This window comes from Watersipora subatra, chromosome 2, assembly GCF_963576615.1.
Source record: "Watersipora subatra chromosome 2, tzWatSuba1.1, whole genome shotgun sequence".
Lineage (NCBI taxonomy): Eukaryota > Metazoa > Bryozoa > Gymnolaemata > Cheilostomatida > Watersiporidae > Watersipora > Watersipora subatra.
In genome coordinates this window covers 17,525,076-17,550,853 of record NC_088709.1, presented here as the reverse complement: position 1 = coordinate 17,550,853, position 25,778 = coordinate 17,525,076, and the positions used below count along the sequence as shown (strand labels likewise).

Sequence of the window (25,778 nt, the reverse complement as noted above, 5' to 3'; positions counted from 1 at the left end):
AGAAGGTCTCCGCTGGAACTTATGAGAAAAGGAGCGACTCGCATGAAGTAAAGATGAACCTGAGTCGACTGGAGGCACTGTGCGAGCATCATCAGAAGAATCCTATATGCATATCTCTCAGATTCGAAGGGGAGATAACAGTTGATGATGTCGACTATGTCGTTGACATTCCGTCTAATGACAAGATTACTGCCATAGTCGGTAAGAACGTTTGCAAGTTTTCAACTTAATAAGCCGTGTGAACGCAAGCCTAGGTTTAAAAACTTGGAGACTTCATTTTAATTTTTTGCAGTGATGTACTCTCTTTCTGTTGTTTTCTAGGAAGACTAGCTCGGTAGTTTACAATAAGTCCAAAAGAGTTGGTAACCGAGATAATCAGAAAGGAAAAATGGTGGCACGATATGGTAACATTCACTATACCAGAGTGACAGGATATTGTCTCAGAAATGTGTAACTAAGGATTTTACTTTCAGGCAAATGCCCAAGTAGATGTACATGTACAGTACAGTGATGGTTTTGGGCTTTTGACAACCAATTTTCTGTGCAAATGCTATGCTATCTTTGAGATTAATTTATTCATCGCATCTGTAAATCCAAGTATAGAACCTGTTAATAAGCATCAGGTAAAGGTTACAGCACGAAGCTACCCAATCGCTATACAGACTAGTGTTACAGTAACATATTGTCTATACATAGAGTTGTACCCGCGGGAATTCACTCTATTGTGTTACTTACAGAGTCTGAAAAGCAGCTTTGATAAGAAGTTTTTATGCTATAGACAAGTGTGCAACAGATGCCTGCTTATTTATTTATGGTATTCAGGAAGGAAACTAATCTCACAATAATGCCTTCAATAAAGATGAACTTGCCCACAATTTTAGTAGATTTTCTCAGAAGGTATCAAGATTTTTCTAGCATTTGCGATTGTTTTTGATGTTTGAAGTAATTTGACTGCCAGGATGTTTCAAGATTAAAATTGACAAAACTCGATCGTGATTAAAAAGCTCAGAAGAAAAATACGTGTGAAACGATGTCACTAGTCGCTATCGTTGATATCGGCTATTGTGTTCAGGTTACAGCATTACACGTCTCTATTCTGTTGGTCTCTTTACAACTATAGAAGCTTCATTTTTTATGGCTTCCAGGAATAGAAAAGGAAAATCAAATTAAAGACATACACACACACTTTATTAGCTAAAATATGTTACTCATAACTTTTACCACAATACATAATTACTCTAAATGCAATTGGTTGAAACAAAAAACTAGATATTTTTTCCAATCAAGTTTTCCATCCCATTCAAGGGAATATAAAAATTCCTGATGAAACTGAGTGAGATATACTGACAGCGCTACAAGCAAAGTCAATATTGTGCACAAAACACTAAAATCCAATGATATTAAAAATATAGCATTTTTAATAAAATGAAGTTTTATTAAAAATGCTATATTTTTTTGCAGATTTATTGTCTTTTTTATTTGACACCACTCGTCAGACATAATTTTGATTCTTTACATTTTTACTTCAGGAACTAATGTGAGCGGACAATCCAAAGCAAAACAAAAAGCATTTCAACAGTACACACTATTCAAGAAACAAGCCAAGCTTATTTCACTCGTGTCATTAAAATCAATAAACAATCAATAAACAATCTAAACAATCTAAAATGTCAAGTGATGTCTTAACAAAACACCAGTTTTTGTGCATAACAAAATTCTGGTCGATATCAGTCATTTATGAACAGTTACCCATACTATTTTATTTCATATGCGTGTGCCATATGCTTAGACTGGCAAGCACCATTGTACTTGACAGGTTGTTACATGCCAGCCATACTAGCTGTAGTAGGAGTGCTAGGAAACTTGACCTGTCTCAGCGTATCAATCCTACGGAAGAGGTCTACAGAGATGTCTGTGTACATCAACTTTCTAACAGTTCTCAACATTGCAAGTTACTCTAATTCTGCCATTTATAAGCGTAGACATTGGTGAAGTTGTTTTTAACATAATTTTACTAAATGTATACTTATGTAAGTAAATTCATACAACCTACCAAGTCTAACCAGTACAGCTAAACACATAAAAAATGACTTATACATAAGTTATTCGGTTCATAAACTATTTCTTTCAAAATCAAAGAATGTATTATCAATAATTAATGAAACGTGAGTATGCAATCTTATATTACAGACCTTCAGTAACACATAAGCCTATACGTATATATACTGAAATTTAATACAAATATATAATAACAGTATACACAATAGTAATTATACATTATCCAATGTACATTATACACTCTAATGCAATGTACATTATACATTTTAAAGCAATGCATATTATATACTCTAAAGCAATGTATATAATCTACTCTATTGCAATGTATATTAAATACTCTTATGCAATGTATATTATATACATGTACCAGGGGTTCCCAACCAGGGAGGAATTCCTACTAGGGGGAATTTTAAATATACAAGGGGGAAACAGAGAGGTGTCTGATTTGATAAATTTTTGTCCTGCAGTGCTGTGTGAGTTTGGGTTCAACATCATTTAACATTTAGTTTTATCCACAGCACTAGTTGCTAATAATGAGCAACTAGTCAGAACCCAGATACATGTGAACACATCCCTCCAGATTTTGATTGGATAATAAGTTAACCTAGTCTTGAACCAATTCACCGCTATGCCGAAGGTCATTTATTGTTCTGTAGCAAACTCTAAAGCAATGCATATATATATACTCTGACTAGCTGTGCTACCCGGCGTTGCGTGGGTAATAAAAAATCTGGATAGAAAATTGATTTGTATTTAACATATAACAACATTTACTATTCTAACTTTCAAACTGCATAGCATGAGAGAAGTGTTTTGCATGAGAGAAGTGAAAAAAGTGAAAACAACTGTAAAGGTTTTAAAACTTTGTCAAACAAGTGTAACTTTCAAGCTATTAGCCTGGCACATTGCCAATGGAAAATTGCAGTAAGCTGCTAGGCTTCTAATGACGGTACTCCATTACATTGCGTCAGCATTGCTGTCCAGCTGCAGTTATTCTAATAATAGCTATAGCCGGAATGCAGACAGACATACGACATACACATGGACATACTTTGAGAAATATATATATAGAAGCAAGGTATGTTATACACTCTAATACTTTATATTATATACTCTATGTATATTACATGTATAAATATAATAAATAATTGAAATATATAGGTAAGCATAATATATCGTATCTATAGTTGATACCGCCTAATGCGTTCAAGTCGCAGCGCTACGCGTCTCTATTCTGTCAGTCTGTTTGCCGAAGTGCAACTATAGATGCCATAATCGCAGTTTCACTTAAATCTGAGATGACGTCTTATATGTGAAATGACATCACTAGTTGCTATTGTTGCTATAGTTAATATCCGCTATTGTGTTCAAGTTACAGCGTTACACGTCTCTATCCTGTCAGTCTCCTTGCAGCCATATACATTATTTATAATCACACTTTCACTAAATCTGACCGTTTTAATTACGATTAAGTTTTGTCGATTTTAACCTTAAAACATCCTGGTAGTCAGATCACTTCAACCAACAAAAATAATTGCAAATAATAGAAAAATACTCTTAATTTCTGATAAAATAAACTAAAATGTTATGTAAGTTCATCATTAAAGTGTTCAACTCAGGCACTCAATATAACTCTGATTGTATACACTCTGATTGTATACACTCTGATTGTATACACTCTGATTGTATACACTATCAGTATGAAAATGGGTTGTAAGTTTGAGTATGAAAACTACACATACTGTCGTGGCAAAAATGCATGAAAGATGCTGCTACTGCCACTAGGTTTTGCAATAACAGCTACTTTTAAGATGATACACTGCAATGAAAATTCATCGCGTATCGACTAGCTATTGGTTGACAGGTTACGAGTTCAGCTCAGTGCTTAAGATGTGCATCAAAGACCATGTTTAAATCAATAAATGAGGATAGGAATACTACCGAACAAGCCTCTTCGGTAAACGATGAATTGTAGTAAGAAGAATTATATTCTGTAGATCTGACAATCTAAACAAGGCAAAAACGTCATCACTATTAGGATAGTTCTTACAGATTGCAATGACTACTTGTCGATACATGGCAACAACTAGAACTACTAGCAGCTCAGGGTCATAGGTTTAGTTATATTTATAGTTACATTTTATATTATAGTCAATAGTTGTATATTTTATTTGCTAACTGTCCCAATTATCATCTCCCGGCACCCATAATCTATAAATATTACCAAAAAAGCTGACATGTACCACCAGAAAGCCTTCTATCCACCGACTAGCATAGTGGAGGATTTAACTTGTTCGTATTACTCTTTAGAACTCATGGTAAGCTCTATGGTTGTCTTAGGATGAAACTGTTATCTTATTTAAATAGTTCAACTATATAGCTAAGGGAAGGTATATAGAAAAGAAGAAACAAGAGCGAGAGAAAAACAACAAAAACGCAAAAAATAAAAATATAACCAAAAGGAGAAGAAATTGAGCGAAGAAACAAAATATAGAAAGAGGAGAAAAAGCAAAAACGAAAAATAATTGATGAGAAAAAAGAAGAATGAAAGAAAAATGAGAGACAAGTCGAGAAAGTTGACTTGTCTGCATGTTTATGTTATTTTGGACAACCTTCTGCACAGTATTCTAATTTTATCACCTAATGAACAGTTACTTGACATTGTTGAATTTGTGCTTATAGGTATACTTATGCACAGCGAGTCTGAGCCAGTCATTGAGAGCTGCTGGGCTTACACCAATAGAGCATCGACACTACCTACTGTGCATGCTTTGGCCACCTACCCTAGAGCTACTCTCCAACATTTCCAGCTGGACAGTAGTTGTCCTCACTACGCATGTCCGATGCAACAGGAGTAATACATGTCCGGATAATTTCAAGTTATTTGTGGTAAAGTTATTTACAATCTACGTTGTTCAAAGTATACCTGTCTATATTAGGGAGCTATACAAGTTAAAAAGCTAAAGGTAAGTAAGTGTAGGTTAGAAAACGCAGTCAAACTTTGACATATGAAGTTAACCTGCTCTGATAAAGCCTTTGTATGCCGAAACTGTTCGACGTTACAGCAATCTTATAAAAAAATTGTGATATAGCATTAAAACAAAAACATATACAAATAAAAAAAATCAAATGGAAAAGCTAAAACTATAAATAAAATCTAAATAATCAATAATAATCATAATAATAATTATAATAATAATAATTAATAATAACACATAATAATAATCTAAGTAATAACCAGTAGAAAAGCTTCTATTGTTACTTTGAACACTTTTGTCTTAAGAACACACGCATGAGGCAAATTTATCAGCTATGCGTAGGTAATAGAATGAGCAATAAAAATACTCCCAATTACACTAGAGTCAAAATTAACACAATTTGTATATAGATTTTCTTCCTTTACTTTCTATTAACCTTTATATTTACAAACTGTGGTTCAAGAGATTTCGACTGTTGTATCCTGAAAATTATTTTGTATGCGAAGTGAGATACTCGCTTAAATTTTACGATGAGTGTCAAAAAAATCTTATATAAATGTGATTTCAATTTGAGGATTGGCTCTATATTTACAGTTGAGACTATGTGTGTTAGAAGAAACCATGCATATTAGTGATTCGTGCAGGTTAGAGTAGATGGGTTCATGTCAGAGATACCTGAGATATATGCATCTTATTTAGGTTACAGTACTCATACTATAGTAGGTAACTGTGTAGCATACTGAAAGCATCACCATGTAAGAGCTATAATCACTTTATGATGTGTGAAATTAGATGAGCACACCTAAAATTACATGGGAATATATTAAAATTATGTATAATGTAGTATAGGAAACTAGTTTACAAATAAAACTTCCTTTTAGCATTTTCTGATTTTTCCGAAACTGAAATTGAATTTGCTTTTCTTGACACGACCAACTACAACACATTGTACAGGTACTCGTCATTTTATGATTTCAGATTATTGAGAATATTGAAGTTCTAGCATATTTAAAAGGAGTGTTATAGAAAACGCCCTTATAAATTTGTAGGATGCAACAATTGGTTTTTGCGATACAGCCACAATATATACCATCGACACCGAGTCACTCACCCTGCTTAGACCCTAAATTTGAACTGGGCACAGGAAATTTTCCATGCTTAAACTAATATTACCCTTTTGGTCAATCGTCCCTGATATATACATTAAACTATGTTGAAATCTCTAACAAAAATCATGCAAGCATCCAAGCTCGGTAGTTTTGCCTTGAACAAGTTTTTTGAGAGAAAAATTAGTCAATATTTGGAAGCTGGTCATACGCAATAAAGAAGTCTACTTCCTGGCCCCCCTAACTCGTCTAATCATCTCAGCTACTCTTAAAACACCCTCTTGAAGGCGAGGATGCTGTGCTTGATGATCGTACTAGCCATGCTCTTTCTTAACTTCCACATAACCTTTCTACGAGAGCTACACAACGGCAAGTGCGCCATCTCCTCTAAAGCCGGAATATTTTACAGAGATATCACACCATGGATTAGGATAACATGCAGCACATACGCGTAAGTACATTCATATACTATACCTCTGACTCTACTCATATTATATATCCGTAGAGACAGCTATCTCTCGCTATTCGATATAATAGTCATTACATTTATGAGACTAAAACAATTGATTTTTTAAGGTTACGTGAACTGTTAATGAACAGGAGATTCCTCCAGAGAATATTGTGGTTTCTCCTCCTAGGTCATCGGTTATCCAAACCATTACTATAACTTTAATCAGCATTCAGTTTAACCATCCAGAATTCCCCCTTCATCTGATGAAAAGAGATTTTTTTTAAATTAACAGGCCAACAAACACTCGATTTGTCATATGCACACTTATATAGATACACCAGAAACCTAATAACATGGATAAAGAGTCAATAAAAATTGAACATAGACGTAGAGAGTAGTCAGTAACAATTGAACATAGAGAGTAGTTAGTAATAATTAAACATAGACGTAGAGAGCAGTCGGTAACAATTGAACATTGACGTAGAGAGCAGTCAGTAACAATTGAACATAGACGTAGAGAGCAGTCAGTAACCATTGAACATAGACGTAAAAAGTAGTTAGTAACAATTGAACATAGACGTAGAGAGTAGTCAGTAACAATTGAACATAGACGTAGAGAGTGATCTAGGGCACGTACAAAGACATGGAAACCAGTCAGTAACAACCAGCAGACCTCTGATGCACTCCTACTTTCGAATTACCCTTATGAGATCTGACTGCTAAACTTGAATGTTAGCGAAATAGTAAATACAATGCCAAGTCTCCAAGAGTAATTAATTTAACTATTTCAGAGAAAAACCTACAAGTTTAGAAACCACCAAACCAGCAAGCACACAAACCCCAAACCCATATTTGTTAAACTTGCTTAGTTAAGTGAAGGAAAATAGTTATAACCTACTATATATAGTGGTACTAAGTGTAGTACATGTTACAGGTCATGGGTATTATCACTACTAGCAGTTATCACCTACTATATATAGTAGTACTAACTGTAGTACATGTTACAGGTCATGGGTATTTTCACTACTAGCAGTTATCACCTACTATATAAAAACGCATGGACAGAGCACACAGACCTTAACAGACAGAGTCCTGGCCACCTGCTGCTTTTACATACTTCTAACTGCCATCAGGTACATCAGTGTTTAATTTCTCCAATGTTAAATACAAACGATACATGACAACTAAGGACTCTAGCCATATTACTTGATAGTAAATAGTCTCTATTTCCGTAACGTTAAAGCAATAAAAACCATCAATTAAATTACCGTAATAACGATATTTTAAAAAGTAATTGACATCTGGTGATGCTATGAAGTATCAAGATAGACGCTCCATTCCTAGCTTTGACTCATCGCAAGATCGATAAAAGATCAAATAACGGCAATAGAACTTGAGAAACTATTGTCTATGTATACTGTTTCATTGGCATTAGCAATCACCAACAAAATGATGTTTTTCGTAACATGCCAAAAAAAGGAAAAACAGAAATCAGGAATTATGGAGTCAGTTGAACAATCGTGTTTTAAAAGTTGATAATCTAATAGTATTGCGGAAGAGTCAGGAATTGAAGGTTGTAGTAACAGAAAGTTCATAAACTGAAACATACAATCGTGGATGTAGTATGTTGGTGTCACGGAATACATAACATGTTTATACTGTTGGCATCAATTTAAAGTGTATCTTTAAGAGATCCACACAGATTCTACATTTTATGTGAGACTAGGTATATACAGTACAAACCTTGGATAACAATTATAATGGTCACATACCACTTACGAGTCTAGGTATACCGTGGCTAGGATGAGTCAAGTCATGATTACGAGTCTAGGTATACTGTTGCTAGGATGAGTCAAGTCATGATTACGAGTCTAAGTATACTGTTGCTAGGATGAGTCAAGTCATGATTACGAGTCTAGGTATACCGTCGCTAGGATGAGTCAAGTCATGATAGCAGGTGCGATTGGAGTATTCGCTTAGTTTTTTGGTTTTCTATCGGAAACTGCGCTTGAGATTACCCAGAGTTCAATGAGAGCTTTATATACAGGATCTTAAACATCCAGATAACATAAAATATGTCTGTTGTAGCTGATACTTTTGACAGTTAAACATGATATAACAATTGAAACAGAAATACATTAGACCATAGTTAAGTATAGATATGCTGTACTCAGCTAAAAAATGGTGCATCATTGTTAGAGAAAAGGTCAGGCATTACAAAGGTTATCATTAGAGTACAGCCATAACCATGGTTGTGTAGCCTATGTTTACTGCTGCACATATTAATACAGATGAGACGATGTTGTGATTGTTTGTCTTAATATTTCAAGTGCTACAGTTAAGGTTTTTATGGTGAAAACTATAGTTGAAGTCAAACTCAAGGGTTGTGCTTTGCCGAGAATGAATCTCTGTTGGTCGCATTACAGAGACCCACTTATAACGGTCCCTCACTTATCGTAGGGGATTGGCATCTCCGCAATAAGTGAAAATCTGCGAAATAGAAACTAATGTTTCAAGGTATATGTTTGGGTCAAAATTTTAACAGCAGAACATTTAAACTGCTTTCTAAACGTATTGTATTTATTTCCTATATAATAAGTAAATTGAAGTTATCTTGATTGACTTTCAGTTTATATTTAAACTTCAGTCCCAGTATTTTAAGCACTTTCGTAGTACTGGTGTGGTTGGACTTTCGTCTGGTCCATATATTCATACTTGTGATTATCTGAGTTCGTTGTGAGAAGAATGTCACATGTTTTTAATTTGTGAGATTTTTGTTTTTTATATATGTATATTTATGTATTTTAATTTTTTAATTACTTTTTTTAATAAATTTTTGCTTATTTTTATTTAACAAACATTTTTAATCACGAAGTACTGAGACCGTGAAAGGTGAGCCAAGAAGTAGCAAGTGATTAATGTTTACAATCCAACCTTTAACTTGCTCATATAGAAAGACCCAACCTTATGATGAAAGCAGAACATTAGCCTTAGTTCATTCAGCATGGCATGATTAGTCGAGCTGTACCAAAATGTCACTAACTGCAACTCCTGACGCTGCCAATGAAAACTACTGTTATCATTTAATGCTTTCTACTGACAGGATGCTGTTACTCCCGTATGAGTACAGCCTGGTGAAAGAGGTGGGTAAAGAAGGAAAACAAGAGACGATAATACTATATTTGCAGCTAGCCAGAGAGCTGTGTGGGACAGCAATGCATTCACTAGCATTCATCCCCATCTTAATAGTGATTCAGACAAGAACACAGGCTAACAATGATGATTAACTGTAAAACCTACACTCCAGAAGTACAGCTTACCTGGAGTTTAGGAAATAATTTTTAAAGCGCGTATTGAGGGAGAACCACATCTTCCCAAAATGGCAAAACTACAAAAAACTGTGACGGACAGTCTAGAAAATATGGTATCTATTTTTTTATTTGTTATTTTATTAAAATCAGTCTGGCTCACAATAAATATTCATATGTGATTGCAGTTTCAGAAATGCTATTAAAGATTTTGCATAGATGAAAATAGGTGACAGGTGTGTGACAGGTGTGCTGAATGGTGACAGGTGTGCTGAATGGTGACAGGTGTGCTGAATGGTGACAGGTGTGCTGAATGGTGACAGGTGTGCTGAATGGTGACAGGTGTGCTGAATGGTGACAGACAGTGCTGTAAGAGAAAATGTGCAGTGCAGAGCTAAGCAGAGCCAGAGAAAGCCTGTGTTGTCTTTAATTCAATCGTCTTTGCTAAGCAAAATATACGAGCAAGAAGAACTACAAATATGTTCAAATGCATTCCTAGAGTATGAAACCACACAAACAAGTTCAGCAGTTGGGTAAATCAATTAAGACTGACATACCTCTATTGGGTTGGTTTGGATTGAACTTGTCCTTAGCATGCACTCCATCTGTTTTCCAAGGCTTTGTCAGCGATTTCCACATATGCATAGCATGGGGATCTACTCTGCATACCACATGATGCACAGTGTCGGGCACCGAGTCCTGCCCCTTCAGGTCTATCCATACAGGAAAGTTCATGAGTTTATCCTGTTAAAGATGACATAACCAAATTAACCGAGGACTATAACGGTGAAGTGAAATGTTTGGCGGCGCTGTTCCGTTACCAACCCACCCGTGTACAGGTAACACTTGGGGGCAGCCACACTTAATACTCCTTTGTAAATCAGCCATGATAGGAAATGATGTCAGAACTGTAAAGATGAAGAACTTGCACAACATTTTAGTAGATTTTATCAGAAAGTGTCGGTATTTTTGTCATTTGTGATTGTTTTTAATGTTTGAGGCGATCTGACTGCCAGGATGTTTCCAGATTAAGATTGGCCAAACTTCATCGCAGTTATACTGCTCGGGAAAGAAACAACTGCAAATGATAAAAAAATACCGATACTTTCTGATGAGATAAAAAATACGATCTACTAAACTTTGTGCAAGGTCCTTTTAACATCAAATGAAAGCGTGTCACTTGTCAAAGCGTGTCACAAACAAGACAGACGTCAGGAGGTTTTAGGATAAGTTAGACACGCCTGGCTCATTGCAAGTGAAGGTGGAGTAACTACTAGGCTTAATTTCTCCAATGTTAAATACACACGATACGTGACAACTAAGGACTCTAGCCATATTATTTGATAGTAAATAGTCTCTATTTCCGTAATGTTAAAGCAATAAAAATCATCAATTAAATCACTGAATAAGGATATTTTAAAAAGTAATTGACATCTGGTGATGCTATGAAGTATCAAGATAGACGCTCCATTTCTAGCTTTGTCTCATCGCGAGATCAATAAAAGATCAAATAAGACGAAAAGGGTGCCTCCAGCTGTCAGTAGCAAGTAAAAGGAAATTCGATAAATAATTAAAATGTGTTGATTTGAATCGCGTTCACACTAATAGCATGCTTAGTGTAATGTAACATATTAAGCTAGAATGTGCAGCCCAATGAACTTACAGCCATTCTCCTAACATCTGGTGAGTGCAGAGTGGCCGAGCAGACAACCATTTGTAGCCTTTTTCCATCAGCTGTTACCTTTGGTATTTGGGCATGGAGTCTGTTGATGAGATCTGAATAGCCTTGAGACAAGAGCCCATCCTACGGTATTAAACACAAGCTATATACTATTTTTAGCCGCTAGCCAACACAAAATGACTCATTACCATAAAATTAGCCAAAGGAGTGAACAGATAAAACTCTTACAAACTCGCAGCAAACGTCTTTCTTTAGTAAAGTTCAGGGCTTTTATGATTCCACGGAGAGGACGAATGTTGATAAAAAAATTGGTGTGATATTGAAAAGGCATAGTAACCAAAAGAAGGATGAGACAATTCCCGACATTGTTACCCAGTTCAATTGTTAAATACCTTGTATAATAATATAACATATATATATATTGTATATACATGATATATATTACATATAATATACATTAATATATAATATAATACATATATTATTATATATAATATATTAATAGAAAAATATAATGCGACTGCTGACTTACCGCCTCATCTAAGATGAAAAAACGAATCTGCGACAGGTCAAGATTACCAGTGGTGATGAGATCTTCAAGCCTCCCAGGAGTTCCACACACTATGTCCACCTTTGTAAAGAGACACATCAATATGACACATACAAAGTTCACAAAAGCAGAATATAAACAAATAAAATTACCATAAATTTCAAATCATATTGAGAGGCGACTTGTATTGATGTATTTTGGTTAGTGATCTAAAAACAAAAGTAGAAATAAAAGACAGTTCTGCAGCAGCCTATAACATTCCTATAGCTACTACAAGCTGATGCGATGGAACTTATTGTTGCTGGAGAACTAAAGCTGAAGCACACTGCAGAGTACCAGGCATGAGAGTGCTGACACTAGCAGCAGACACTTACGACGCTTGTATTAGGTGTGCTTGACATTTACACCTGTTGCTTTATCGCTATTGGCCGTCTAATTTTCTAATTTTTTCTAATTGCGTTATAGACTGAAATTCGGAACACATTAATAAGAAAGTTTGATCTGTAATAACAACTCTAATTATTCTACGACAATAAAATGTAACTCAGTTAAAAATAAAACTTGTCAAAAATATAATTACTAAAAACTACTAAAATAAAATATTACTAAAAATAGTATATACAATTTATAATAAAAAAAGTTATAACAGAAATAGGCACCAACAAATATCCAATATTTTTTCCTTCCCGTGTGCTATGCGGAGTTGTCATTACAAGGCTGAATTAAAAGCCAATATTTTGCTAAGTCGCTTATTCCGCATCATGTTTGCACTAAAACGAATTTGAATAATGCCTGTGCAAAACAGAGCCATTTTGCTCTGGTGTTAGAAACAACTCGTAATAGAAACAAGTCATATCTAGCAGTCATGATAGATAATAGAATCAAGGTTATTAAGGCAGGTAGCGAGAGCATTTCTCAATCCAACAGGGTCACAGGCTATTTAGCACAATATTTAACACTCCCAGATGCCTTTCATGTTGCTTTTATTGTAATGGGAGAAAACAATTCCACAAGGTAACAACTACGCAACTTGAGCACAACTGTAAATACCGAGGTGGAAATCATTCTAGATTACCAAGTATGTAGATATAAAAGGGTTGAACTTGTCATCTGCTGACTCCGTTCTACGCAGCCTTCTATGAAAATGAAACATTAATAGTGTACATTCACAGCAATACCTGTGAAAAATTTATCCCTATTTCACCTGGAATGTCATCTATGGAAACTACCTTTTTAGCTCAATAGAAAGCTACAAATCTTTTTTCCTTACAGGGACAAAAAGTAAAGCAATATTTTGTTCGATTAAAAAATCTGAATTACATCTAGCCAAGAAATTTCAAAAACATGAAATGCTTTAGCTACAAAGCTAGGAATGTAGTGAGTGGTACCAGATCTTATGCTTATTTTGCAAAATATAGCTTTAGTTCCTAAGTGTATAATACACCAGTATTATGTTTTGAAGATGATGTAAAACTATAATTATAAGTAAGCTAAAGATTGAGTTTAAAGCATGTGGTTCTACAAATATTGTTTTTCATTTCCTATTTATTAATCGTTATGTTATCCAAGTTGCCAGCATATCCTTGGCTAATAGCTTTTCCTTCTCAATTCAAGCCTGAGTGAAATTATCATCACATTCAACATTCTGAATACAATTCTTTGTTAGATTGTTTTGTTCTAATGTCCAATTACAAACAACATAAAACAATTTCTACCTGCATACAACAAACAGTTCTACTAAAATATTTCATAGCCTTATTCTCTAGCTTACTTTATATTAGGGAACCTTTATTAGAAGCCCCGACTTGTTATTTCTGTTATAACAGATAAAGTGTTAAAACCAACACACTCTGAGGCACTAAGCTAGCGCTGATTGAGAATCTCTGCATATAGATTCTGATCTCAGACATTTAAATGACTGAACGAATAAAAATTAACACATATCTATCGATTGCTGACATTGTTTTATTTTATTTTTAACTTTCGTGTAGGCATCAAGTATTTACATCATTAGTGTATGTTTTATTTAATGCTGAACATATAACGCATGCTTCCTATTACTAACAAATAATATCGCTATATACAGTCCAATTAGATTTAATGTGTAGTAACATCTAATAAAGTGTGACAAGAGAAATTTATAAGTCACAATTTTTCATATACATTCTGAAAGTTGATTAAGAGTTTTCTTTCCTCGATTGAATCATGGGTTTGATCTGTAGATGTTTGTCCCTTAACACACGAAGACCGCAATAAAATAACCAGTGATGTACGCTTTGGCAATTTTGAGAAAATCCATGTTCAAGTTTTAACACTGTATCATGCAATGAATATAAAATTCATGATAAAGATCTCTGACTTTTTTGAAAGACACTTGGTTTGGTGGTTATAAAACACCTTTCATTTAGCCATAATGTACAGCACAGCCAGCAATAGTTGAATTAATGTAAATTCAATATTACGGCTTGGAGATCTTTGGTTTAATTATTGAAGCAAAAAATTCAAACACAATTTTCATTAGACAACACCGATTTCTATTGCTTCACTGTATAATTCTACAGCACCAAAACTATACGTAGGTAGCAACAACTCCAAAACACTTAAAATGTTTAGAGTTGTAGGTAGCAACAACTCCAAAAAATTTAAAATGTGAAAACGCCGGTTATTTCAATGTTGTCTTCACATAGCTATTAAAAGTACGTAGGAATTCATAGAGATTAAGCTGATTGCTGGTGCATGCTCACCTAATGATAAGCAATAAACCATAGATACAACCATAGATACAAACAATAAAATAACTAAAACATTATCATGCTGATAAACTTACCCCGTTTCGGAGAGCTGCTATTTGATCCTTGACAGCCATACCTCCAACACACAAGAGTTCACTTATGCCTGGATTTGTTAGTTTCTTTTTGAAAAGTTGCACTTGTTTGTGTGTCTGATCGGCCAGCTCACGCGAAGGCTACAGAACATAACACACTCTATTAGTATAACTGCAAATACTCTGTAATTGTCCACCCCTGTGAGAACGCCATACATAAACTCTGAGCTGCTATGCTAAAGACCCCTTCTCATTACAATTCCTGTACATCGCTATTGGACTGAGAATGCCATAAAATATAACATCTAGGTACAAGAATGGCAAACCCACAAAGAAGGGCACCTCATGATTTATACTTTATGAAATACATGTGTCGATATTGTCGGTATGTGTATCAACATTGTCAATCCATTTACAGCTATAACATTTGTGTTTTAAGTAGTGACCCTTAAACCGCTACAACAGCATTACTGTTGTAGTACTGTTGTAGTACTGTTGTAGTACTGTTGTAGTACTGTTGTAGTACTGTTGTGTTACTGTTGTGTTACTGTTGTAGTACTGTTGTAGTACTGTTGTAGTAAATTTACAACTGCTCAGCTGCTAATTTCGCAATAAACAAGCCAAAAGCTTGCTCATAATTGGCACTGACTATAAGCAGTAAAACTTATATAATCAAATTTGAGTAAGCAGTAAATGCTATCAAAACTGTGTGTCTAATAAAAGATTTTAACAAGTATTAGTACTGGCCTCATAGATGTTTAAAAAAAACGAAAATAGCAAATAAATGATATTACAACCAGGAGTAATTTGGGCCCATCATCACCTATCCGTAACAGTTGCTATCATCTGGCTCTGACGGGTTAAAACAAAATGTTTAGCGATAACCATAACAAGTGACAATACACTCCATTACTTGCTGTGGGTCAGGGTTCTGCCCAGTAAGGGTTTACTCTCTGCAGAAAAGAAATCCAGACCAGCACTTCTAAGCATGAGAAAACATTACTCAATTATTCTGACATGCATCACATAAAACATGGATGTATCAGAACATCAACAGGTAGCCACCAGATATTATCAAAATGAAACTAGGTGAATATTGCTTACCTCCATAACAATTGCATAAGGAGCATTTGGCGGTTTCACTTTGGACGCTACTGCAACTGACCCTAAAACAATCATAAACATGAATGAGCCTAAAGATGGTTACACTCGCCAACGTAAGCCAATCAGAATATAATAGAACTAGATGCTGCAGCCTTTGTTAAAGCTGCCAAGGACAGGCAGCGGTGGAGTCTAAAAATTGGTCTTCAGTAAAACCTTTCGCAGAAGCATAGTCAAACTAATATCATATACGCATCATACCAGAGATAGCTGAGACTTTGCTGTTTCTTGCTGAAGCCTGGTCAATGGCAATGTGTCCTTCCACAGGCTCATACTTGAAAGGACTTCCCCCAAAGTTAAACTTCATCTCAGCATTCTGTTATTTACAAGAACATCGTAACAAGCCCAAAAACATAACTGGTTTGCAGATAGATTAGCATGTTTTTCTTGTTAAATATTTGCATTGCAAGTATTAGACCTTCCGAGAGCGAAACAACTCCAAATATTCTACTAGCTTCCATTTACACCTTACATAATATAGTCCCATCATTTGCACATACAAAATGATAAGCAAACAGAATACAAGTAAAGACTGTGATATAAACAGAAGTTTCACATATAGCCTCAAATAACACTCAACCATTATTAGTTCATGGAAAATGTGACACATCCACTAACCCCACCTTCTGCTAGACATAGGCCAAATCAACTGCTACTTGTAGCCTGCCATCCAAAGCAGCCTGAAAATGAAAATGAAATTGAAGACTTTGCTATTGCAGTCGTATTGGTATGCTCACCTTCAGCACAACAGCTGGGTAAAAATTGTCCTTCTGCATGTTTGCTGGTATTTCAAACGCAATATCCAAGTCCTTTCCATTTTTAGTGTATGCTATTTCACGGCTATCCAGATCTATGTAGCAGCCAATCACATCATGCTGTCCAAATGCCTATAAATTACATGTAAAATTGTCACATATATGTAGTTTTCTTGGCTTGCTCAAGTTCACAGAGACCTCGTGCAAAAAGTACAGCAATTGTCTGCTCTTGCCATATCGAAGTATTTACTGTAAGCGCAAGTGTTACGTTTTGTAAATTGCTTTAATAGCAAACTTCCAAAAAGATGATTTGAAGTTCGGCATGTTATGTTTACCACATGGGATACTTCTTTTAGGAAAACTTTTAGGATCATCAACTTTCAAAACAAATTGTAAGCAGCTTACTTCTCCGTAGTCATCAAAGTTTTTATTGTTCGATTTTTTGCCAGTCCCACCAAAGCCAAAACCATGCTTATCGGTGCCAAGATTCAGTGAGGCCTTTTCTGTGGCCCAGCCAACTCGACACAACCCTTCATCTGTAACTATGGCCTCATAGTAATATTTACCTGCAATATATCGCGTGTTTGACATACTATGGCAAAACTTAGAAAATATGGAACACTACAAAATAGTCAATGTATGTATTTCCAAAGCAGTTTGAACAATCTGTGAAAATCAATTATTTGTAGTAACAATATAAATATAATCATTGTCACAAATTAACAGTTCACATAAAAAAAAATTTCAAACAATACATTTTGTGAAATGTCATTACATTAAGCCTGGTTCCCATATCGATTGCGAGACTCTGGCGGTAACATGCGCAGCAAAACGCTTGCGACGCTAGGCTCGGCGGGATCTGTTCACATAAAAGCCACATCGTTAATAATATCGTAAACATAATTGCGTAATCAAATAAAATGTTCGATCGCCATGCGGTTCCTATAATGGTGACCTTTACTCGTACAGTGCATTTCGGAAAGGTTTTGCCTGCGGCCGTTTGCGAAATTTGAACAGCGCTAAACTATTGCGATGCCGCCAGCAACTACCGGCGGTCCTCGGCGGTACCCGGCGCATACGTTCCCATTTCATCGCTAATAGCCTGCGGTGTGCCGCCGGTGCTTTGCGACGTATATGGGAACCAGGCTTTAGTGAACAAACCTGATCCACAAACTGCCATTGTAGCCCGAGTTCCATGCCAGCCTTTTTGGTCTCGACTCTGGCACAGTAGCCCACTGCCATCAATAGCTGTAACAATCGTGATGCTATATTCAGAAGAATGTATCATTTCAGACTAAAACTAATCACCAATGCTCAGTCATTTAGGTAACACAAAAACATAGTCAATTTTCTATTGTCCTAAATTCATTCACTACACGCTTCATATTCTCACTCGGTACCAACTCACCCATAGCACTTCCTCGATCGTGTACATTCATTCTCCATTCATTTCCTGTTGATGGAGCTGTAAGCAGAGGTATAAGTTGCAGCTGACTGATACAATCACAAGCAGATGATAACGATTTTTGTGACAGCTAAAGAGATATACCGGATAATAAGAAGACTAGCTAGGTCATACATGTAGATATAAATAGATATAGATAGATATAAATAGATATGGACAGATAAAAATAGATATAGATCGATAGAAATAGATATAGGTAAATACAGATGGAGGTAAATAAATATAGATACAGTATTAGGTATATTCAACATGTTTGACACCAAATACAGCACTTGCTCGTAATGTAAAAGCTTGTTACCTGCACAAAATTTTTTTGTAAAGGGTTATTAAGAGCCACTGAAAACAAGTGAGCTTTATTCTCAAACGAACTTACTTCAGATACACTTGCTTCAGTCATAGCCAACGATTGGTTAATGTGTGGAAAAAGGATTTCAATTTTGATAACAAAAGAAAGTGCACCTGGAGCGAATATTAAATTAAAAAGAGGAAGCAATGAAGTATTTCAAGGAATATTTTGTATTACACAGATACAGTTGTATTTTGTACACAAATGTGTACGTAATGCACGTGAATTCAAAAACAATTTGGTTTAAAACCTCAAAGGCAGCGATATTTCAGTAAACATAATAAACTGTATGAACTAGGGCTATATGAACCAGAGTTGTAGCTTCAAGATATTAGTAAAATACACACAAGAGGGTCAGGCGTTACGAGTAGATTTGATGATGGAAAAAACGGCAAAGAAACAATAAAAAATGTTGGTATGACCACGAAGTTAAGTTTTAATATTAATTAAACTACCACTGTATCTACCTTTAACATATAATGAACACAAAACTAGTACGTATATATCTCAAGTGCTATGGCTTTATCTTCAGAACATCGCAAAAAATTATTTAATATCATATTTAGAGCTCAGGTGTACCACACTTTTGTGAATTTCTCGTTGAATGCTTTTGAACTCTGCTAGCCAACAAGTTCATTTTCATTGGATGGCAGAGATAGCTCTATTCACATGTACTTTAAACATATACACTACAGATAATCACATTAGTGTATGCATATTTGTGAAAGCAAACTTTTAGTAAACCCATATAAAAAATAATAAAAATATCTACTTAGTACAAATATTATTTATTGCAAAATGCATGCCCCTTACTTTATTACAGCCCATTACCTGAGGCTTGTTTATTTGTTGACGCAGATGATCTATTTGCAGCTGAGTCTTTCATACTCTCCCAAACTATCTGTATGACTGGAAGACAAAATGCCTGCAATAGTTAGAGTAAAGGCCAAATAAGTGGAGAAAAGTTTTCATTATGCAAAAAAAACATATTTAAGTGAATATCACCCAGTATCGCGCGTACTATGGCAAGATTTCTTTTTCATAAGTTTAAGATGATGGTTTAGTAAGAAACACTTCCTGGTTTCAAATTGTAGAATGAATCGAACTTTAAAACATCACAGTTGAAACAGAAGTTGTACTCTCATTGGAGCATATGTAAAGTAGAGAAGTACAAATAATGAGCTTATGAATCAATCAAAAGACATGCATGACGTTTTTTGGTACATGTATGAGCTATCACTCACTCCAGTCTTTCCTGAGCCAGTTTCCGCTGCCATTAACACATCTCCTCCACCGAGTATCAGCGGGATAGCTTCTGCTTGAACATCAGTTGGCAGCCTGCATACACAGAAAAAGGTCTAAATGCTTCCATTCTGTATTACTTAAATTAATCAATAACCCAATTGAACAGATATTGCAAAAAGAAAATCATATACTGGACACAACGTACATCCAATCCATCTCCTCGACAGCAGCTCCAAGTTCTGGCATGATGCCCATCTCTACAAAGAAAAGTGGAATTCTTATCCGCTACAATAATAAGATACATGTATTTGTGAAAAATGGAAATTTCTTGCAACGAGCATCATGATAAAAATTAATCAATCATTTTTTACTTCCTTTATCTTCAAAAAAGAAGTATATCATATTTTGATCACAAGATTAAGCCATATGGTTTTATCAACACTAATGCATCCTGAGGTCATTATACTATGTCCAGCTTTGGATGGCTATATCATCGTACTAATAAAAACTCTGAACCGGTAAAAGAAACCAGATCACTTGTGAATATCAAAATAACAATCAGTGACGAGATACCCATGGAATAAAATTGAGCCATTATTTTTGCTTCCATAAGTATCTAAAATGACCACAAGCTAGATTCTCTGTTAGAACACAAGCCAGAATTGCTGACTAAAAAGAAAGTTATTTTAGCAAGTATTTCCATAAAGCGAATCCATTTTAGGGTAGATGCGTCATTAAAACATTACGTTTTTTTTACGCAATAAAATTTTCGAGGACATTATTTGTAACTATTAGTTACTAGACCTTCGTACTCCCTGTTACATAAGTCACATCAGTTGAGTTTACATCATTGTGCATCGGACCTCATAAAAATATTTTATGAAAGACATAAGAGCAAGGTTTCAAAACTGGTAGAGGCCATACTATAGCCAAGATATTGCACAGCACACCCACATACTCAACAAGTTATTTTTTTATTCCAAGGAACTAGAAATAAAAATAAACTCGACGGAATACCAACATCAAAACAATGGCACTATCTGAAATGATTACCAACAATCTATGGCTCCAATAATGCAAGAATTCTTTCTTATTTACATTTACCGTAAAACCCCTAATTGAACGCCACCTTTATTCGAACGCTACCTTCAATTGACTGCTACCCTGAGAGAAAGGTTGAAAAATACGGCGCCACTCTCTGATTGAACGCCACCTCCACTTGACCGCCCCTTTAATCTTTACGAGCCCATAATATCAGTCCACAAAATCGTATCAATAATGAATCGTTCACATCAATAACAATTAGGCCTAATTATTTTGTCCAATTCCAAAGCTTTTCGTTTTTTGTCATTAAAACTTTGAAAGCAACACCATAGAAATAATTAATAACCTCCTCAAGCTTATAGTAGTTCCTTGTTTAACGCGGTCTTGATACTTTGAAGTACATGTGTATATAAAAACGGTTTACATAACCAATGGTATATGAACGACTAGTTTTAGGCCAAAGGCTGCGTTTAGCGAGCAAAACTTTTACGCATTGCATTTGAGCTAAATGCAATGCGTAAAAGTATTGCTCTGCCAAAAAATTGTTTGGACGCTAATATCGACTAGTTCAGCGGTGCCGAAGAAGAGTTGAGGTCAGAAGACGCTATGGAAGGTAGGCCTATTGGACAAGCAGAAGAAGATCGTTCCATTGAAAGCAACAATCAGAACGCGGATATCCGAGCGAACAATACAAATATTTTTGTTTTAAAAACGTTAATTTTTGCTTCTGCATGTAATATAAGTATGGTTCGTTTGTGTCACTTGTTCTTGAATGTATATATTTCTAGCAATTGATCGATTGTCATTATATAACTTATAAATCTGCAGATTTATAGCATATTATTTAATAGCATCATTGCAGTTATCCTTACACGGCATACAATGGATCGACACTCATAACTCCTCCTCTATTACATAAAAAGCTAGTTATGTCTGCAAACTTTAGCAAACATATCAATGAGTGCACGGAGCTTTTATTCAACATTGTTAAATATAGATATAAAATAAAAATATACTTTCAAATTTAGAATGAAATAGAAATTGAAAGCTCTAACAAATTGCAAAGCAAGGCACAGGCTATAATATCATCGCAGATTAATTGCAAGCAATAGATAACAACTGGTAGAGATATCTCTCAGCTTAACAATGCGTACTTTATTTAGAGATCTTTGAAAAGTTGGAGGTAAATTAGCAGATTTACTGCATTCAAAAGGTTTAACATCGCTTTACCGGAAAAAGAGGGCAAAATATAGGCGACATTCGCTTCGCCCGACAAAAGCTAAATTTATCTTTCCAAAATTCTGACGAGCCATTTGAAAAATACAACACCAGCCTCTATTTGAATGCCACTTCCAATTGACCACCAACCACTAGAGAGAGAAAGGGTTGAAAAATAGAGCGCCATGGCGTTCAATTAGAGGTTTTATGATATTTATTTGTAAAACAAATGCATGAGCATTACTACTTGAGGTTTGAAAAAAATCACTAAAAACAGAAAAAAGTGAAAACTACTAGAGAATATAAATAACGCAGAATACAAGATCAAAAACCACAGCTTATGTAATGAATGATTATGTGAAATGATGTAATACGTGAAATGGATACTATCAAATGATTATGTGATTAGTATTCAAGTGTTTTCAGGTTAAAAGTGATACTGCCTCTGCATAATATATGATATCACGGATTCATTTAATTACTACTCTATCGACTTACTATAACTATGCATGCTTCACATTACTTATATACTGATATCTTACAATTTGGTTTGGCTAATACTGTTCACAAATTTTATTTGGCACCTAGACTGATCAAAAGAGAACGCCTAGATGACTTACATATTAGATCTCGCTACAATTACTAAAATTACATCGAATAGATTTTTGTTTCAATTATGAATCCAAATTTTTTATAATTTCATGAGTAATTACGTACTCTAGTAATCTTTTTGTCACTATTTTTCAAAGATTATACTACGTGAGCATGCTTCTAAACATTTGATTTGCATAAATACTTCAGGACTCGAGTAAGGATTTGTGCTTTGTCAGGTGCTATTAACATCAGTAAAGCCAAATTGAAATCATTCAATTTTTCAATTCAATTCAATTAATTCTTTCTCATTTTAGGGTATAAAACTTCACGTAAAACAAGAACTCCTTGTACATGTGGCATAAGTTTGGAAACCAATTTTCTGAAGACTCGAGGCATACAGCATGATTAATTGGTAATAACAGACTGTAACCTCCTCACAATGTCATTTCAGAGCCATTTACCCAGTTGTATAGGTAAATTACGTTCATGAGGTGTGCCTTTTTTTGCAAAGTTTGACAGATTTAAAATTACCTTATTTAAGATTGAAACCTTAATTTTTTACAATTCACTGATATGTTGACAAGAATGGTGCATGGCTTGTACCAGTTAAGCAATGTTTTTTCTAGGACAAAAGATCCTAATGTTTTTTCTATATAGCCAAAGCTTTTTTGCTTCTTCTGCATCTACACATATATTAGTGTTGAATTTGCTCTTTCATCTTATTTTATATTTGACTATGTTTAGTTTGTGTGCTTCTCCTTAGGTTGTATGAACTAATTCATTAATTTTTGTTTAGGTACTTGTGAGAGCACTAAGCTTAGGTTACACAAATATTCACCAGTAAATGATACATCTTCGTTTCTACAAATCCAACAGCTTAAATATAAAACTAAAAATTTGAAAAACGTTAAAAATAGCCAGAGAATGTTGCACCCTTACGAAATGACTGTCCATATTCTTTGCCCAGTTCTTAGCAAATCTGCCAGGATCAGATGATCAAAAGATCTATAGAGCTGTTAAAAATTGTTGCTTTTCATAGATGTTTGGTGTGGCCGGTGACATACTAAGGTATAAAGACTAAGATGAATTAGTAAATATTGCTGAGGGGGTTTATTAGATAGGGGTCAAGCTGTGAATATGTCTGTGACCAAAAAGGAGATGGTGATTCTAGGTAGTGTTCCTGCCAAACTGTCTGTCATGTACTTTCTGCGTGATATAAAGATAAAATGGGTGGAGATGTGATCATTTCTAATCCATTTCTTGTCTATCTGTTGGTTGGTAAAGTAGGTACATCAAATGGGTGAGTCTTCGCTTCTTGATCGCATCCATATCCGTTTTTAATAGTCGATGTGATGTCAATAAAGTTCTCTGCCAAGCAACTGTCTTCTGCCTATGGCTATCAAGCTATGGTTTTTTTTTCTATACAACATTTTGCTAATGAATGATAATTTTCAAGTCTTCCAGTGCATCTATAAATTTTTAATAGTGATTAATTTTGCAACAATGTTAATAGATTCATAAAGCCCAGCAATATGATTGTACAATCCATGTATTTGTCTTGTACTGTTTTACCACTCTTTTTAATTAAAAAAAAGTATGTTACACGACTAAAATACACTTGGCACCAAACGCAACACATCAACGAGTTCATTTCGTTGATTAGAAATTTATATATCACACTATTTGAAACTAATACAAAGGCTTAATATTTTTTAGTATAACACATACCTGCAAAAGCTGTCATACTTTGAAATTTATCTGCTGGTCAACAATGCTGATGGGAGAACTGAGACAAATGCTTATGGAACCGCTTACAGCGGACACGACTCCCGAGCGACTTGCCGACAAAAATTGTTGGCAAGAAACGATCTTTTCCATTTACATGCGCGCTATACTACGTAGTACGTACTACGTATACTATTTATAGTTTATACAGCATCTCAGATACACTACATGTGTGTACTGTATTATAATTATACCGTACATGTACGCCCGAGTTTAGACAATGACGTCATAGCTGGTTAGCCGTGGCGGCGAAAATTGAATGTAATCAATTGGCGGCCGCGCCTCCAATTGATTACATATTACAGTACCGAGACACTAACGTTCACCTTTCAAAAACCCACTTCAAAAAGTAGCTAGGGTTACTTAATCACAACAATTTTATTTCTCCATTCTGTCTTTTGTTGGTAATTTTCATATTTTGAAAGTTTTCCTTTTCTAAATGTTTTAAACAAAACTCCAAAATTGTATGTCAAATAAATGTAATCAATCAGATAAAGTCCCCATTGGGGGGCTGTATAGCCTGGGCATGGCTCTTGTGGGGATTGGGAAAGATTTTTCCCACGTGTTGCTATGTGTCCCAGATTTTCTCTCCCAATCCCCCACGAAAGCCGTTCCCAGGATAGGGGCTGTATATCATTGATGTAATTGATAAAATCCGTTTTTGAATAATAATTAATTTTTTAATTATTGTTAGAATTTAAACTTCTTTGTTAGTTTAGACTAATATAAAAGTTCTACAGTCAATATTTATTTATTTAGCATTGGTTCTAAGCTTCAAAAAGTGTAAAAGAAATTCAGCTCAATGCAAGTGTTTGCCAATTTTTGAACGTACGCTGCTACCGGAAGTGTGGCTTTTTATAAAACAATGTTTACATGATTGGCTATACTTTTTTATGTTCTACTCAGATGTACGCTAAAGCCAATCCGAACCAATCTAAAACCAATCCAAGTATGTGTCGCTAAAAAGAATAGACAACTCTAAAAGCACGCATTCAGACAATTGAGAAATCTGTAAAACAGGTCTGCTGAGATTTGGGATAATCTGACACGCCGGATTCAAGAATGAGCCAGTGAAAAAACTTTAAAATTTACTACTACAAAAACTAGGTAGTAGGCTGGTATCTTAAATTTAAAATCAGTCAATATACAAGCTGAAGACATTAAATAGACTCAAAGATGTGAATCCCAGGGTTGGTACTCTGAAAGAAA

General features: G+C 35.0%; 2 protein-coding genes across 2 annotated transcripts in view; one reads left to right on the top strand and one right to left on the bottom strand.

The window, feature by feature from the left end:
- The window catches only part of LOC137387517 (ATP-dependent RNA helicase DDX1-like), a 36,349-nt gene extending 11,732 nt beyond the window's left edge, over positions 1 to 24,617 (bottom strand). The window contains exons 1-14 of the mRNA XM_068073963.1: positions 24,513 to 24,617; positions 20,134 to 20,185; positions 19,928 to 20,021; positions 19,515 to 19,608; positions 18,281 to 18,337; positions 18,034 to 18,120; positions 17,278 to 17,438; positions 16,855 to 17,004; positions 16,319 to 16,433; positions 16,061 to 16,122; positions 14,960 to 15,097; positions 12,115 to 12,213; positions 11,565 to 11,705; positions 10,459 to 10,645 (exon numbers count right to left, since the gene is read on the bottom strand). Coding sequence (XP_067930064.1) covers positions 10,459 to 10,645; positions 11,565 to 11,705; positions 12,115 to 12,213; positions 14,960 to 15,097; positions 16,061 to 16,122; positions 16,319 to 16,433; positions 16,855 to 17,004; positions 17,278 to 17,438; positions 18,034 to 18,120; positions 18,281 to 18,337; positions 19,515 to 19,608; positions 19,928 to 20,021; positions 20,134 to 20,185; positions 24,513 to 24,528 — 1,453 coding nt within the window. The 5' untranslated portion in view covers positions 24,529 to 24,617. The remainder of the gene's footprint in view (positions 1 to 10,458; positions 10,646 to 11,564; positions 11,706 to 12,114; positions 12,214 to 14,959; positions 15,098 to 16,060; positions 16,123 to 16,318; positions 16,434 to 16,854; positions 17,005 to 17,277; positions 17,439 to 18,033; positions 18,121 to 18,280; positions 18,338 to 19,514; positions 19,609 to 19,927; positions 20,022 to 20,133; positions 20,186 to 24,512) is intronic.
- On the top strand, positions 54 to 9,880 carry LOC137387019 (uncharacterized). Its single transcript, XM_068073304.1, has 5 exons — positions 54 to 201; positions 1,817 to 1,947; positions 4,741 to 4,896; positions 6,430 to 6,593; positions 9,697 to 9,880. Exons 1-5 carry the CDS (start codon positions 54 to 56, stop codon positions 9,878 to 9,880), a joined length of 783 nt encoding a protein of 260 aa, XP_067929405.1.
- Positions 24,618 to 25,778: the final 1,161 nt, after the last annotated feature.